At 38.0% G+C, this 17,318-nt stretch overlaps 1 protein-coding gene across 3 annotated transcripts in view; it reads right to left on the bottom strand.

The window, feature by feature from the left end:
- The window catches only part of Vipas39 (VPS33B interacting protein, apical-basolateral polarity regulator, spe-39 homolog), a 32,977-nt gene that overhangs the window by 12,175 nt on the left and 3,484 nt on the right, over positions 1-17,318 (bottom strand). For all 3 annotated transcript variants that reach the window (XM_013155349.3, XM_003472448.5, XM_063241567.1), the window contains 10 exons: positions 16,288-16,390; positions 13,109-13,261; positions 11,351-11,389; positions 10,796-10,860; positions 9,125-9,181; positions 6,560-6,652; positions 5,748-5,781; positions 5,168-5,270; positions 3,423-3,450; positions 1,655-1,728 (listed from right to left, as the gene is read on the bottom strand). In XM_013155349.3, coding sequence (XP_013010803.1) covers positions 1,655-1,728; positions 3,423-3,450; positions 5,168-5,270; positions 5,748-5,781; positions 6,560-6,652; positions 9,125-9,181; positions 10,796-10,860; positions 11,351-11,389; positions 13,109-13,261; positions 16,288-16,390 — 749 coding nt within the window. The remainder of the gene's footprint in view (positions 1-1,654; positions 1,729-3,422; positions 3,451-5,167; positions 5,271-5,747; positions 5,782-6,559; positions 6,653-9,124; positions 9,182-10,795; positions 10,861-11,350; positions 11,390-13,108; positions 13,262-16,287; positions 16,391-17,318) is intronic.

Genomic DNA, 17,318 nt, shown 5'->3' with positions numbered 1-17,318 from the left:
AATATCATCATCATAAACAGAGACTCATGGTGCTTCACAAGTCTGACCTCAATTCTCTTTATGCCATAAAGGCAGAGAGAGAAAAGCAAAAAACAGCGTAGATCTTTGACTAGATTTTGTGTTTAAGATTTTTGTCAATTTAAGAGGGATGCTGAAAGTCCACATAATACAAAATAATTAATGATTTTCTGATGATATAAAAATTATCTCATTTTCAGAGTTAGATATTCAATGACTGTCACAAAGTGAGCCTAGCCAAGTACTCATCATCCACATCCTAGTGAAGTTCTGTGGCTCCTGTTACTGCCTAACTAAAAGAGCTCTTTAAAAAAAAAAAAAGAGCACTTTAATTTGTCACTTGCCATTTTTTAAATTGCAGAATAACAAAAGTAAATTACATAGCATCATGATAGGTTTGCAGACTGGCAAAGATTTCAAAAACCACACAACTGCCAAAGGTTCCCTCTATAAAATGCAATTTTATACATGAACAAGTTGAAGGATAGTGTCTTGCTTAAAAGTCATATAGTACAGGCCAGGATTTAGCTCAGTGGCTTACTGCAAGGTTGTAAGTCTGATCCCTGCTACCAAAAAAAAGTCGTATAGCACATCAGTAGGCAAAGCCAAGAACAGAAGACAGATTTTAAACACTCAGTTCATAGTACTATCCTTTAGAAAGTGTCCCATTATTTCTCTATTCAACTCATTCCAGGAAGAACTCTGAAATTCAATTATATTAACCCAAAAGAGTGGGAATCACAAATCTTATAATAACAGGTAAGAGAGCAATAGATTCTAATTATATCACTCCCATTTTCATTTTCCTGAGGCTATATGACAGCTCAGCATTTAGTAACAATAAAACTAAAGATTTCACTGACAGAAACAAATTTCTGAAGTGACCTAAAAATAACTGAAAAAACCGAGAGCCCGAAGAAGCAAAGACTATTGACAGACTCTATACCTGTCCTGAAAGATATGGGAAGTAAATTTCAGCTCAACACTAGGAAACACATTCCAACAACGAAGGCTATTAAACAATAAAATAAGAGGTCAGGAATACAGCTCAGTGGCACAGTGCCTGCCTGACAAGCACAAGGTCATGAGTTTGATTCCCGGCACCCAAAACAAACAACATTAAAATGAGTCACTCCCCAAATACTGAGCACTCCATCACAGGAATACTATTTGGGGCTGTAATTTTACAAGAACCTATATGCTTGATAAAAGCTTCTATGCCATCAGAGGTTCCCAGACTCTGGAGTTTTAAGGACCACACACACAAAAATACATAAAGTCCATAAAGAGCTGCCAGTTTTTTGTTTTATTATGTAAGGTTATAAAAAAAAGTTACTATCAAAATGGAGGAGGAGAAGTAGGAATATAATCGAAGCACAAAAGATACTTTTAAATTAAGTAAATTTAGCTTTTGGAAAAAACTGTCTACATTATGTATTTTTCTAAGATTACCACCAACCAGGGAAGACTGTTTGACACTAGTATATTTGGAAGCCACTGAATGAGGTAACTTTTAACGATACTGGTATAATTCACTAATTTCCCCCTTTCTATTCATCCATTCTACCCTTTTATTCTCTTCATTCCATCTGAATAAAGGTATTTAAACTTAAAACAATTTCTCTCCCATACATACCTAATGCAGGTCTTAAGAAACTCTTTTCGCTTCTCAGGATCCTGTATATTCAAATGCTCTCGATAATGGGATAGCTACAAAAGACAGTGAAGTTTTGAGCCATTGTTTTCTCTTAGAATAGAGAGACAGTTGTATAAGTGGACTTTTCATCCTTAAAAAACACAAAATATTTATTCTCAAGAATTCTTTCAGGCTGGAGATTTAGCTTAGCAGCATAAGCACCTGCCTTACAAGCAGGCAGTTGTGAGTTCGATCCCTGGTACCGATAAAAAAAAAAAAAAAAAAAAAGAATTGTTTCTAGAATTCTACTCTTGGGGGTAAAATATCTGGTATACAATTATTTATAATTTAAGAAAATAACTTCTATGGCTGGGGATGTAGCTCAGCAGCATGGCGCCTGCCTGGCAAGCACTAGGTTGTGAATTCAATTCCCAGTATCAAAAAAAAGAAAATAACTTTTAAGAAGTGTAAGTAAGGGAGGGGGGAATAAAAGGAGAATCGAAATGTGTTATGTGCATGTACCAATTCCCTACAGTGAATACAAACATGTACTAGTAAAAGAAAACTATTGTTAATTTTTTGTTAATCTCATTTTGGCCCACATTTTTCAAGAATAAGTCTACTTGGAAAACTGTTATATTCTAGAATAAACTAGTAGACTATCAGCTTTGCTTGCCACTTCCAATCCTTACAAGACTGGAAAACTCTAAATTTACATATAATATAAATATATAGGAATAGGTATAAAGGTATAATTTCTTAGATTATACCTTTAATTCAAACATAAGGAGTATAAGAAAAAACCATTTTATATAAAAACAAGGTATCCAAAATACATTTATTCTTAATAACGAAACTTTAAAACAACAAAACTTCTAATAATGTTCTATAAGGAAAATTTTTTAAGAGTTTTGAACTTATAGTAGTTAAAAAACAACAAAATTTTCCTAATGAATACTACAGACAAATCATTTTCAATAGATATAGTATTTTTCAACCTTTCTCATGACTTGAATTGTAAGTACAAGAAAACACATTATTTTAGAAAATGTTACTGAAAAACATTTTCCTTAATTATATTTTGCTGTGCAAAAAAGTTAACAATATTATTAAATGTGCCAGCTGAATGTATCATCACAAATGTGTGGTATGGTAATAAAGGAAAAATCCTTCCATTAACAGTGCTGAGAAATTATTTCTCTGAAATCAAACTTTAAAAAATGAGTCACTAAATTTTTAATAATACAGCTAAGTTTGTGAAATTTCATATTCATTCTTTTTTTAAATTTTTAAATTTTTTTTTCATATTCATTCTTATATTCCAGTACATTCTGATTGTGAAAATCTGCCAAAAATCAATTTTCACACTTGGCCACTGAGCTCTCAGTCAAAATGTGTACTGGGTGTGCCTTTACTCATGTGACCTGTATCTGGTTTCTTATCCTTTCAGCTGTTAACATTTTCTTTAGTGTTGTTAGAAGCCAAAACCCAAGAACTCCTAACAGGACTTGAAAGAAATTACAAATTGACCAGTCCAATTTTTATTTATTAAAAATTTTTTTATTCATAAGCCTGAGCAAAAGAACATGTTTAAAAAAAAAAACCAATATGCCATTTAGATTAAGTATTCAGGTTTCCTAGATCCTTCTGTCTTCTGGATATACACAATGCCAAAGGAAATTATCTGATCAGTCAAGAATCTTGGAGGCTGGGTTTTGGCTTACGGTCTGTTACACAGGTTCCCAACTGAAACAAAGCCCGCACTTACCGCAAGCTCTTCTGTTCTATCTAGGAACCTGGGAAGAAGCAGAAGGGAGGAGGGCATTTTTATCTATCGATGTGTGGCATATAACCTCTCAAAACTGCTGTCTAGAAAAAACACAACCCAAACTTGTTTCCCTCACTACATGAGATGAGCCTTTCTTTTAAACTTTCTACCATGAGCAATATTTTCAAAATCCCTGGTGGTTCACATATCAGTGTTCCTCTCCTCTTTAGCTGAAGACAAAGAAACCACAAAAAGGCAGTGCAGGGCACTAAGAGCTTAAAACCTTCTGTGGTCCACAGTGACCTTGGGTTGGTTTGTCTGTTTTGGTTCCAGGGATTGAACTCATGACCTTGTACTTTTCAGATAGGTGCTGTGCCACTAAGCTATATCCTGGGCCTTGGTTATTATTTTTTTAACGAGTAAGGCACTCTAGTTTATCAAAATATTTCTGAAAACAGTTATTTATATTATTCTTTATTCCTCTGTACAGAGTACAACATATTTGGTATGACCTTAAAACACAGAAATTTTTGTCTTTGATTCCTCCAAACTCTGAATAGACTAACCAAATTAGTATCACTGCTTTGCACAGAGATCATGCTTCATAAGTCCTTACTGACTTGGGAAGGAAAGAGGGAGAATCAGACACACACACACACACACACACACACACACACACACACACACACACAGAGAATAGCCTATATCCATAAGCAGGTCTATTTTTGCAAATTCTTGGATACCAATCCATAATCTTAACCGTAATCAATAACGTGCTTTCTTCCTCTCTTAGTCTTTAGGGCAACTCGTCACTGTTCTGAAGTCACTAGGTACTAAAGTTACCTTGAGCCAAAGAGGTTAAATAGAGTTCCAATCCCTTCGCTGACTTGGAGAAAGGATAAAACGTACATACATTTTAACTCCAGGACAGAAAATAGTTCCAACTGACTGGAATGACATGGAGAAGGAAAACATGACAGAAGACCATCCCCACAGCCTTAACCTCCAGAGGATATACTTACCTCTCCACCAGCAGAATCTACCCAAGCCTAGTAAGTCTAATTCATATCCTAATCACTTTCATGACACCTTCTTCAGGTATCTTGGCTGAAAATTGTGTTTTTTTCTTCTACTGTAATTTTCACTGGGATTACTTAAAACCAAACAATAAAAACATCTTTAATCTAGTTCTATCTAAAAAACTTAATAAATATTATTAAGTATTTATATAAATAATAGGTAATATTATTATTATGCTAAGAACTTAATAAATATTAATACTACAGAGTTGGCCTTAAGCTAAGTACTGACTTTTTTGGTACTGGGGATCAAACACATGACCTTGTGCTTACCAGGCAGGCACTTATGCCACTGAGCTAAATCTCCAGTCTCACACATTAACTCTCTCAATCTTCCTAATGACTCTGGGGTAGTTTATCATCTCCATTTTACAGAGGTGAAAGGTGACACTTGCGGCAGGTTGTTGACTTGCTCAAAGTCACCGTACACACTAGTGGTAGAGCTAGTATTCAACCCAAGTGTGACCAACTCTTGAGTCTGGCTTTTCACCATCCTGCTATACTATCACCTTATCACAGACTACAAGGTATTGTTAGTTACCTCCTCATATTTAATATCTTGCTTCTAAATGTTTCTAGGAAAAAGTGTCTTGTACTTCTTTGTATCCCTCAGCAAGCTTTGAAAAAGTACTTAATAAACTTCTCGACAAGAGGATCAGGTCTTACCTGAAAAGGTCTATTAGGAGCTTCTGATCCCCTATTTCTTTAAGGAAGTGAATGAGATGTCTGAGGGCAACCTGTCGCACCTCCAGCTCTCGGAAGAGGATCTCTGGTAGGCAGGAAGAAGGAAGGAAGTGGAGAAAAGAGGACACTTTTACTCAAGTATGAAATTGGCCTCCCTATTCACATGTTCCAAACATCATCTCAAAGCTTAGCAAAAGCTAAGAATGGTTGACCCCTATGTTCCAATTCACCATCAATAACTTCTACTGTCCAGGGTAAATCATTGCCACTGAGACAGCTTTTCAGCTCTTATCGACCCAAAAGTAGGCATTTAGCATAGGATTCTCACTTCCTCAAGCAAACAAGTCATCTGACTAATAAATAGAGAGGGCTTTGGACTACTGCAGTCATCACTCTGAAGATGCCCTCAGCCTCACAACGTGTGCTCTCAAATCCCGTGCCACCTCAGCTGTCTCTGAAACAGACTGACATTGGTGAATTCTGGTATGACACTCACACACCATTCTCCCCTCAAATGTGGCAGATACCTTGCTGAGTAGAGATTTCTTCAAACCATCCTCACCTTTGCTCAACGTCCTCTTCAGGAAGATCAGAACCTAGAGGAAAACACAACAAAGAACATGCAACACAGAATGTGCGACTTTTCAACACAATGCTCTGCCCTGATCACTAGATGTCTAGAAAAGAGGCAACAACTTGTTAAGAATCTTTTCAGGTACAGACAACAGATCTCTATGGGATAGAAGGAAAGGTGACATCCACACCCATACCTACGCCCATACAGGCTGAGATACACTGCCTCTGGGAGACTACTCCTACATCTGTCCTCCCACAGATTACTTTGCATAACACAGATTAAGTCAACCTTCTACTCTGGTCACTACGAAAACTCCCACCTACAATGCATACATTAGATTATAAACTGCTGGAGAAGCCTCAGTTCACAAGGGAAGCCAGGACCGTTACTTGACCTTTACCCAAGACAGTAAAGTCTATTTGATTAGATTTTCATAAACTTATGTTTCAATAACTACTTGTTATTTTCAACAACAATTAAAGAAATGACAACAGTGAGGGGTTGATGCCAGCATTTGGGAAGCTGAGGCAGAAGGAGAAGGATCACAAAGTGAAGACCAGTGTGGGCTACATAATGAGAGCCTGTGTCAAAACCAAAAACAATAAGAAGAGCCAAGGATTTAGCTCAGTGGCATAAGCACCTGCCTGCCAAGCACAAGGTTGTGAGTTCGATCCCTGGTACCAAAAAAAAACCACACACGTGCGCACACACACACACACACACACACACACACACACACAGTAAGAGAAGTGATAACAACAAAATAACAATAAGAACAACAAAACTCCACAACTCACTGCAGTAATGACATTTCCATCGTGCATGTTTTCTGCCTCTTCTAGGAGTTGTAGCTTGTCCTGTAAGGAGCGGAATCTTTCTAGTGAGCAGACCTGGAAGAGTATGAACACAATTAGTGTATAAGGGAGAGGACAAAAGACAGCTTCCTACACGCCTACATCACCAGACAGTAAGGGATGAGGAACAGAGAAAGGAAATGCCCCCCAAGAGAGCTTTATATTTACACTAAGCTCCCCAGGACTCTGAGACAGTGTGTTCCCACCACATAGTTCAGTCTGACGCCCTGTAATAGTGATAGCAAAGCTTTTAGACCTTTCAGTAGCAACAAATAGCCAGCTGTGGTACACATGCCATTGGTTCACCATCCATGCCTTACAAGATGCTAATAAGGTTCTACAGTCTTGAAAAAAATCAATAAAGATCACTCATTTTTTAAAAATAAGATGCAATTTACGTAAAATGAATTCTTCCCTGATTAACTGTGTAGTTTGAAAGTCTATGTATGCAATGTAACCACTACCACAACAAAGATACAGAACATTTTCAGCATCCCCAAGAGGTCCTTTGTCCATTTTGACATTAACGACCTCCCTTCTATCCCTATCCTCTGGCAATTGCTCATCTGCTCTCAGCCACTATAGTTTTGACTAAAACTTCATAAAAATGAAATCATATAATATTCTGTAACTGGCTTCCTTCTTTCAATCTGACATAAAACTGTATTGTGGTATCTCTAGTTTATTCCTACCTATGGCCAACTTGTTTTCCATTATACAGATATGCTGGTTTGTTTATCCATTTATCGGCTGATGGACATTTCAGTGGTTTCCATTTGGGAGCCTTTGTGAAAAAAAAGCTGCTATGAACATCTGTATGCAAGTCAACCTGGACTCTGAGCATCTAGAAGTGAAACTAGTGTACATAAAGTATCTATTTCAATTGGTAAGAACAGATTATTCTTTTGTTGTTGTTGTTGTTGTCTTTTTCCTTTTTATCAGTACCGGGGATCAAACTCACGACTGCCTGCTTACAAGGCAGGCGCTTATGCCGCTGAGCTAAATCCCCAGCCCCAAGAACGGATTATTCTAATGTTGTCATTTTACATTCCCATCAGCTATGTGTAAGACTAGTTGTCTAGTTCTTCAACATCTTTCCAACACTTGATCTGATAAATCTTTTTGAAATTTAGCCATTCTAGTGGCAGTTTACTGATTATCTCATGGCTTTAATTTACATTTTTTGGTAACTATAGTGTTGATCATATATTCAAGTGCTACTGACCATTTGTATGCCTTCTGTGATATAACCAGTCAAGCTGTGTGCCAATTTTGTGTTGGGTTGTCTCTTTTTATCAGTAACTTACAAGACTTTTTTTTCCTGAGAATAGGTCCCTTGTATGAATTTTACACATAATTTTCTCCCAGCCTTGTTTTTTGTTTTTTTTCTTCTTTTTTTGTTTTTCTGAGACAGGGTCTTCTATGTAGTACAGGCTGGCCTGAACTCATGGTGATCCTCCTGCCTTAGCCTCCTGAGTGCTAGATTACAAACATGTGCCACCAGGCCCGGCAGGTAGGTTTTTTCTATTTTCAAAAAGCCAAAGTTTTTAATTTTGATGAAGTTCATTTTACCGTACTTTTTCTTTTATTATTAATGCTTTTTGTGTCCTAGGGAATAAATTTTTGCCTAACACAAGAGTACAAAGATTTTCACTTGCATTTTCTTCTAGAGGTTTATCTATGAATTCTTTATGATGGTAATTCTCCCAAAATTAACTTATAGATTCAATAAAATTTCAGGGCTGGGGATGTAGTTCCAGGGTAGAGTGCTTGCCTACTATGCACAAGGCCCTGGGTTCGATTCCCAGCACCATAAAAAAAAAATTCAGAATAGTCAAAATAATTTTGCAAGTGAAAAATAAACTAAAAAGTTGCAAGTTTCAAAAGAGTCCAAGCTATCTGACTTCAACACATACTATAAAGCTACGAAAATCAAGGGGCAGTGGCATAAGGATAAATAAACTAGAATAGACTCCAAACAGTGATCAAGACATATCTGATCAACTGATTTGCAAGAAAGGTACCACAGCCAGGCAACTGCCATAAGTTCACAGCCAGCCTGGCTACAAAGTGAGTTGAAGGGCAGCTTGAACTGCATAGTGAAACTGTCTCAAAAAGACCAAAAAAAAGTACCATCATGATTCAATGGGACAGTCTTTTCTACAAATACTGCTGCAAAAAAACCTCGGATTTACATGAAAAAAAAGACAATGAACCTCAACCTTCTCTCATAAGGTATACAAAAATTAATTCACAATAAACCACAGACCCAAACTTAAAAGCTCATTCTCATTTTTAATTAAATATACGTTTCCTTCTCACCCACTATTTCCCCCTACTTCCAAAGCAACACCTAAAGTCTGGAAAGTAAAAAAAATTTGCAAGTAACTTTCAATCTTACTGTTGTTTATTTTATTCCCCCAAAAAACTATTTCTTTTAGTAGTTCCAATTTAGCAAAAGCAGCTTGCCAAGGAATCCCACAAGAATTCTCTCTCCAGTGGCCTTACCTTGCCTTTTCGAAGGCGTCGCACTGTATCACTCACACTCCAGTCATTGCTGTAGTCCTAAAATAAGAGCAACACATGAATCCAGGAAGTTAAAGGGTCAGATCGCCTCTAACTCAGTCTCCTAGTGGAGAAATATTTTGTTGAGGCAACTGATGAGAAAAATGAACTGAGACAGTCTTGAGTTTCTTAAGGAACTACAGCAGAGGCAATACAAACAGGCAGAGATAGATTAAAGAAGGATGACCCAACTGACTAAACAGTAATCCCACGCCTACTAGTTCAGAACTTCAACCCTTAGATGCAATTAGTCACATTTTGAATCCTAATGATTAATACCTTTGGTCAGGAGAAGGACAAAGAATAACATTTGAAACATGTTCCTTGTTTGATCTTAAAATATGGTTTCTTCCCTATGAATTAATTTGTTTTTATATACTTCATGGAAACATATTTCACCAAGCATCTAACTACTGTAAAGGTCACCAAATTTCAGCCAAGCATCCAGACTGCTATGAGGCTCAGTGAATTTCAAAGTACAGCCTTCAAAAGATAGGATAATAAGTAAGAAAGGTTTCAGGCTAAGTTTCAGTCAGAAAACAGATTTTTGAGTCCATATGCCACACCTGGCTGTAAAACCTCAAGCATTAATATTGACAAAAATGCAGTTTTCTTATCTACAAAAGGGCATTAAGCTGTTATTTTAGCTACTTGGAAGGTTAAGGCAAAGGAGGATCACAAGTTCCAGCCCAGCCTGGGCAACTGAATGAGACCATGTTTCAAAATAAAAAGGGAATTTAGCTGAGTGATAGAACACACGTTGTCTAGCAAGAGTGGGGACCTGGATTCAATCACCAGTATCATAGTGTGTGCCAGGGGGTTGCAGGGGAGAGTGCCTGCACATTTAAAATATAGACATTTCTAACTTAATAACCAAGTTCTGGTTCTGTGACCAGGTTGTTAAATGAGGAATTATATATAGTATGTACACTGCAGTTTTCAAAACAAAGAAATGGTCAAAAGAAACTTCATCTTGATGATTTTGCTTTGCAATACAAAACAGAACATAAAACTACGGACCTGTACTGTATAGTACAATCAGCAAAAACCACCGTACTTTACTGTAGAAGCCACCATAAAGCTTCACTGTTGCTCACATTCCAGCTTTGTAAGTCTGTCTGAACTTGGCTCGCAAGTCCAAGTGGCAGGTGGTAGGGCTGAACAGCATACCCCGGTTTTAAGTCCAAACAGTCAGTAAATGGGTGGGTCATTAAACGAGGAATATCTTACAGTCACAGCTGCTTGGTGACATTTTGCTGAGTGATGGACCACACATACAATGGTAATCCCTTAAGATCACAATGGAACCGTATTCCTAGTGCCTTGTGTTCTTACTGTACCTTTGTGCTATGTTTAGATATGTTTAGATACAAAAATACTAAAAAAAAAAACAAAAAATCTCCAAAACTATCATGTTACAACTGCCTGCAGTAGTCAGTAATGCAGGTTTACAGCAACAGGCACATAAAAAGCTATACCATTTGGGTTCGGGAAAGTATACTCAATGATGTTCACATGTGATCAAATTCCCTAATGCTACATTTTGAGAATGTAAACATATGCCAAGGTATCTTATACTATAGAATAGCACATCAATAGTAAGATATAACTTACTCTATACTCCCCCTTGGGCCTCCCCAGCTCTGGAGCATAGCTTTTGGAAGGCGTGTCCGACAAAGCTGAAAAAGTACAGATAGCTGATTTAGAAAGGCACCATGAGTCCTGTTTCATGTCATTTCTTTCTTTTACTGTGTCCTCCTCACACACATTTTTAGACCTGTAGCCTCCCCTAGACATCCTATTGCCAAAAGTAGATTTCAGGCCTTTTTCATTCGTTTGTTTTTTGGTCTTTTTGAGACACGGTTTCACTATGCAGTTCAGGATGGCCTTGAACTCAGAGTGAGCCTCTTGCCTCAACCTCCAGAGTGCTGGAATTACAAGATTGTGCCACCACACCTGGCTACATCTCAATTCTTTCCTAAAAGAAGTCACCTCCTGCTTTTGTAACCTGAATGATTTTTAATTCCTATCATCAGAAAATTTCTCTATTAATGATGACATTCAAAATAAAGTTCATTATTTTAATTACTACCTATTCTCATTCCTCAGACTGTACCCCAGCTCAGCAACATCTCCCTCAGCAATCAAGAGAAAATGCCCAATGCTCACCATCAGAAAGAGACTGGAAACTTCCAGGTCTAGTTCTACCTAAGAATAAAGAACACAAAAAAGAAGGTCAACAGAGCTCAAGTCAAGAGTTGTCCAGACTTAGTTAAGGATACAGTATGTAGAATTTTATTATGCAATACAGGAATGAACTTTAAGGTTAAGACAAGGTTTTACCTGACTTCAGAAATCTGAGATGATATTAAAGGAGGGGGGCAGGCCTGGTGGTGTACAGCTGTGACCCTAGCACTCAGGAAGCTGAGGCAGTAGGATTGCTGCAAGTTCAAGGCCAGCATGGGCTTCACAGTGAGTTTAACACCAGCTTGCATTACATGGCAAGACCTTGTCTCAAAAGGGTTAATCAAGTATGGTAAAATATACATAATAATAAAATTTACCACTTTTTCTTTTTTGGGAGGGGCAGTACTAAAGACTGAACACAGAGGTGCTCTACCACTGAATTACATCCCCAGCTCTTTTTATTTTTTATTTTATTTTTTTTTCTTTCTTTTTTCTTTTTCTCAGTACCAGGGATTGAACTCACGACTGCCTGCTTGCAAGGCAGGTGCTTATGCCGCTGAGCTAAATCCCCAGCCCCTTTATTTTTATTTTGAGACAGAGTGTCACTTAGCTGCCCAGGCTGGCCTTGAACTTGATTTTCCTGCCTCAGTTTCCCAAGCAGCTGGGATTATGGGCATATAGCACCATGACTGGCCATTTTAACCACTTTTTAAGAATATTATTCAGTACTATTAAGTACATTTATACTGTTGTACAGCCACTATCACTATCCAAACCCAAAACTTTTTCATCATATCAAAATGAGATTCTGCATCCTTAAGAAATAACTCTGCTGGGGATACAGCTCAAGGGCACAAGTGCCTGCCTGGTGAGCACAAGGTCCTGAGTTTGATTCCTGGGACCAAAACCAAAACACATCAAGAAATAACTCTCCATCCTTCTCACCATCGCGCCGTGGTAACCACCACCCTGCTACTTTCAGTTTCTATGAATCTGCCTAAGCTAGGTATCTCATGTAAATATAGTCACGTAATATTTGTCCTTTTGTATCTTTCCCAGTCAGCATAATCTCAAGTTTTATCCATTTTGTAGCATGAAATGAGAATTTCATGACTTTGTAAGGCTGAGTAATAGTCTATCGTACATATTCCACACACTGGGCTACCTGTGCATCCCTTAATGAACATATGGACTGTTTCCATCTTTTGGTTATTGTGAATACTGCTATGAAATGAATGCCAGTTTACAAATATCTGCTCAAGTTCTTGCCTTCAATTCTTCTTAGTGTACTTAGAAGTGAAACTGCTGAATCACACTGCAATTTTATGTTTAATTTTTTTATTTTTGAGGAACTACTATAATACTATCTTCTACAGTGGCTGCACTTTTTACATTCCCATCTACAAAGTACAAGGATTCTCAACAACACTGCATAACAGGTAAGAAGAAATTCTGAACTAGTCAAATATCTGTCACTGGGTTAATGACAAGTTCATCATGTTCTATAAAACCAGCCCAGTGCTTGTAAATTTTATTTCTCTAACTTCTAAACTCAGCTGCCAGCTCTAATGTAAGTTTATATCCTTCATTAATCTAATCTTTTTCTCCTAGAGTAAATGAAAATTACAGCCTGAGAATTTTCCTGAAAAAATAAAAAGACTTGCCTATCCCTTTAATCAGGCTGAGCGGCACAGCGCCTGCCTGGCAAGGAAAAAAAAACCTTTAATTTTCACTTTCTACCTCTAAAGAAGCTGCTCAGGGAGTAGGTGGAAGAAGGTTTGGGTAGTTGTGCATAGGAAGAGAAACTGTTTCGGCTCTGATTCTTTAACTGTTCGCGTCCTTCTTGGGTTGACCCACTATGACCAGCAGTCTCTTTGATTGACCATGAGATACCTGCAAGATAGTTAGAACAATGATTGTTACCCAAATTAATCCTTACATTCAACATCCAACAAACTCTAGGTTGTCATCAGAGGGCCTGGTTACTGGGCCAAGACAGCCTAAGGGAAAAGAGACACAAATAAACTAATCAGCTAACCATGATGGCTCATGCCTATAATCCTACTTACTCAGGAAGCTGAGGCAGAAGGATTGAAAGTTTGAGGCTACTCTGGCCAACTTAATGAGACCCTAACTCAAACTAAAAAAATTTTTAAAGGGATGTAGACTTCAGTAGCCCCATCAGAGAGTACTCGCCTAGCAGGTATAAGGCCCAGGGTCGAATTCTTACACCCAGCATTGCAAAAAACAATAAAAAAAAAAAAATACTAATCACCAGAAAAACAGGCAAAGAATGTGACTAAATGGATCATAGAAAATTAAATTTTTTAATATACGAAAAATGCTATACTTCATTCTTAGTAATGGCATTACAAACTAGAAGTACAATGACTGAGGGAGACTATAAAGTACCCTACCGTAGAAAGGTAGTAGAACAGGAACCCTCCCATGCTATTAGTGTGAGCGCAAATTCATACAGCTTCAGTGGTGGGAAATGTGGCAGTATCTATCCAACATCATTGCAAATATCCTATGCCAGTAATTAAACTCTAAGAAGTGACTTTTAATGTACACATATGTTCAGAACACAAGATCATTGATAAGATCACTAAAATAAAATGGTTGGAAAAGTCTCAAGTTCATCAACAGCGGTCTGTTTGGTAAAGTACAGAAATCCATATATTGTCTTTCTACACAAGTAGTTAAAGGAGAATGTGAAAGTTCTTTAATACTGATTTTGAAAGATCTCCAAGGGTTGGGGATTTAGCTCAGTGGCATAAGCGCATGACTGGCAAGTGTAAGGCCATGAATGCGATCCCTGGTACCCCAAAAAATAGATCTCCAAATTATGTTATCACATAAAAAAAAAAAGCAAGGTACAAAGTATGCTTCTGGGCCAAGGATACAGCTCAGTGGCACAGCACCTGCCTGGCAAGAGCAAGGTCCTGAGTTTGATTCCCAGTACCAAAAAAAAAAATAAAAATAAAAGTAAGTAAAGTATGCTTCTGCTCATATATACAGGGATGTAAAAATAAATATTCCTATAAGCATTTCCAATGCAAAAAGAATGTTTATGTTTATCAAATAAGCAAGCAACAGTGATTGTCTTTTGGGAAGCAGGGACTGAGAACTGAGAAGATTCATCAGTGTGAAAGGGAAATTTCAATGGAGTACTTCTCAAAGGTATACATGGAAACCTTTCTGATTTATAAATTATGTTTCACTGTATCCTATTTTTTATAAGTTTTTAAATTGAAAACATTTCTTAAAAAATCAGATGGACAGGCTGGGGATTTAGCTCAGTGGCATAAGCACCTGCCATGCAAGCAGGAGGTCCTGAGTTCGATCCCTGGTACCGATAAAAAACAAAACAAAGCAAAACAGAACAAAACATCTATTTAAAAAATCAGATGGACTAACACAAACCATGTGCGGCCCAGAGAGAAGTTAGTTTGCCCTTCCTGTGAGTCAGAAGAAGCCACGCTGGAGTGTGGGAGAAGTACAAGAAGCCAATTTACCTTTCCCATAAGCCACACAAACCATGAGGGGCCCAGGAAGACAGAAGCCAGCTGTCTTTCCCATGAGCCAACTAGTATGTGGGCTGAAAATCAAGAAGGCGCCCCCATAAGCAACTGAGGTACAAAAACAACTAACTGCTTTTACTGTTTGACTGACTTTGCAGGCCTAAGGCCAGTAGTCTAAGCACCTATTAAGAGGATAATAGAATGCAATATAGCAAATATGGGGGATTTCCTTTTTTTTTTTGGTACTGGGGATTGAACCCACGACCTCACGTTTTGCCAAGCAGGCATTTATGCCGTAAAGCTAAACCTCTGGCCCCTTATGTCTTATTTTTGAAGTCCAATATTGTTTTCACTGTTTTGTTCCAATTCATTGTTTTGTTCTATTCAATGTTCTGTTTTGACTGATTTTATTGTTTTGCTTTATTTGATTTTGCTATGTCTGATGATATGGACAACTACTGTGATGATAATATCATCCTATTCTGAGGTTCTGTACTACTTTCATTGTTTTGGTTGGCTTTATTCTGTTTCATTTTGTTAGGTTTTATTCTCTTTAAAAAAAAAAAATCAGACAGACTCTGCAAAGGTGTTAAATAGCACTAGATACTATAACAGCTAAGGTCGTAGGGATGGTGACTAAGAAAGTTAGTCCTGCCAACCAGCCATGAGTATTTAAACCAGCAGTTCCAAGGCAGGTGTGGTGGAGCATGCCTATATCCCAGCACTTGGGCGGCTGAAGCAGGAGGATTGCTGTGAGGCCAGCCTAAACTACACAGTGAGTTCAAGGTCAGTCTGAACTACACAGTGAAACCCTGCCTCAAAAAAAAACGAACAACAACAAAACAGAAAGAAAAGGAAAAAAAGCCAACAACTCTCAATATGACTATCTTTTAGAATCACAGGCAGTACTTATTAAAATTTTATCTTCAGTACAACTCAATCATACAGCAAAGCTTAGCCTATACAAGGCACTGGGTTCAATCCCCCAACAACAACAACAAAGACAAAAAGATGTACTGAATTACTCTCTGGGGTAAAACCCAGGGAACCTGGCATTTTAACAAGCACCCCAATGAATCTTAAGTAGCCAGCCAATTATTAGCCCTAGGATAAGAGACATGGGTAGTCATATGAAAATTACTGCTGTATTTTCTCAAGTATCTTCTAGGGTTAAACTTCCAGGTGTAGGGGCTGGGGATTTAGCTTAGCGGCATAAGCACCTGCCTTGCAAGCAAGTGGTCGTGAGTTCAATTCCCGGTACAGAAGTTTCAGGTATAAGCGCATTTCATGACAGTCTAACCTCATACTCTTTAACGAGGTAAACAGACAAGAGGAGCCTTTATCAGCGACAAGAACCTTGGATTTCGATCCCCTCACACGGCCTTTTCTACTTACTTCCCACAGGTTCTCCACTCCAGCTGACTCGCTCCAATTCATCATCATCGTCATCAGCCACAAAGTCTCGGAGGCTGTTCACTGCCCGCTTGGATTCCTTTAACTGTAGAGGGACACAAGGCAGGGTACTCCAGCAACCAACATTCTCACTTCTCTTCTGACAACCAAAAAGGTAAGCAACTGGGACTTCAAGATGGCCAAAGTTTCATCCTTTGTCACTGAAAACCAAGACTGCCACACATTTTCAAGAAAACAATTTGCAATTTAGCCAACACTGCAGGACCATTGGCAAAACAGTGAGAAGGAATCAAAATTACTTGAGTTGTAATTACACTTCTAGAAATGACGATGTGAAAACTTGACTGAATTTATTCACCCTCCAAAAATGTTTCCTCATTTATAAAATAGATATAACCAAGGATGAATCTTCAATCTAGGTTGTCTTTCAAAAATAAATTTAGTTGGGCACTGTGATGAATGCCTATAGTGCTAGCTCCTTGCGAGGCTGAGGCAGGAGGATTGATCGAACTCTGAAGCACAAGATCAACATGGGCAACACAGTGAGATACAACTTCAGTAATAATAATAACAACAACAACAAATTATATGACATGAAATTAAAAATGTGGAGTTGTTTTAAAAACTGAAAGGAATGAATCATGTTAAGAAGGTTAAGTAAGAAGAGTAGAGAACTAGTTTTTACAATCTTTCTCCATGGACTTCAAGTGCTTTTCGACATGGTGGTTTTTATAGTTTGAATCCTAAATGTCTCCCAAAGGCTTATGTATTAAAGGCCTGGTCTTCTCACAGCACAGTTGGAACTTCTGAGTAGCGGGACACAGGGAAGTCCTAAGGTTATTGAGGGCATGTCCCTGAAGGGAACTACCGAATCCCATCTCTTCTATCCCCTTCCTAGCCGTGAGATGAGGAACCCCTTGCTATTATCATATGCTTTGGACCATGGTGTGCTCCCTTCCCACAGGACCAAAGCAATGGAATCAGCAGGTCATGATCTGGAACCTCCAAAACTG

This window comes from Cavia porcellus, unplaced genomic scaffold (genome assembly GCF_034190915.1).
Source record: "Cavia porcellus strain 051 isolate PalLab524CR breed Dunkin Hartley unplaced genomic scaffold, mCavPor4.1 scaffold_31, whole genome shotgun sequence".
In the NCBI taxonomy this organism is placed as follows: Eukaryota; Metazoa; Chordata; class Mammalia; order Rodentia; family Caviidae; genus Cavia; species Cavia porcellus.
The sequence above is the reverse complement of the archived record's forward strand: the minus strand, read 5'-3'. Positions and strand labels throughout refer to the sequence as shown.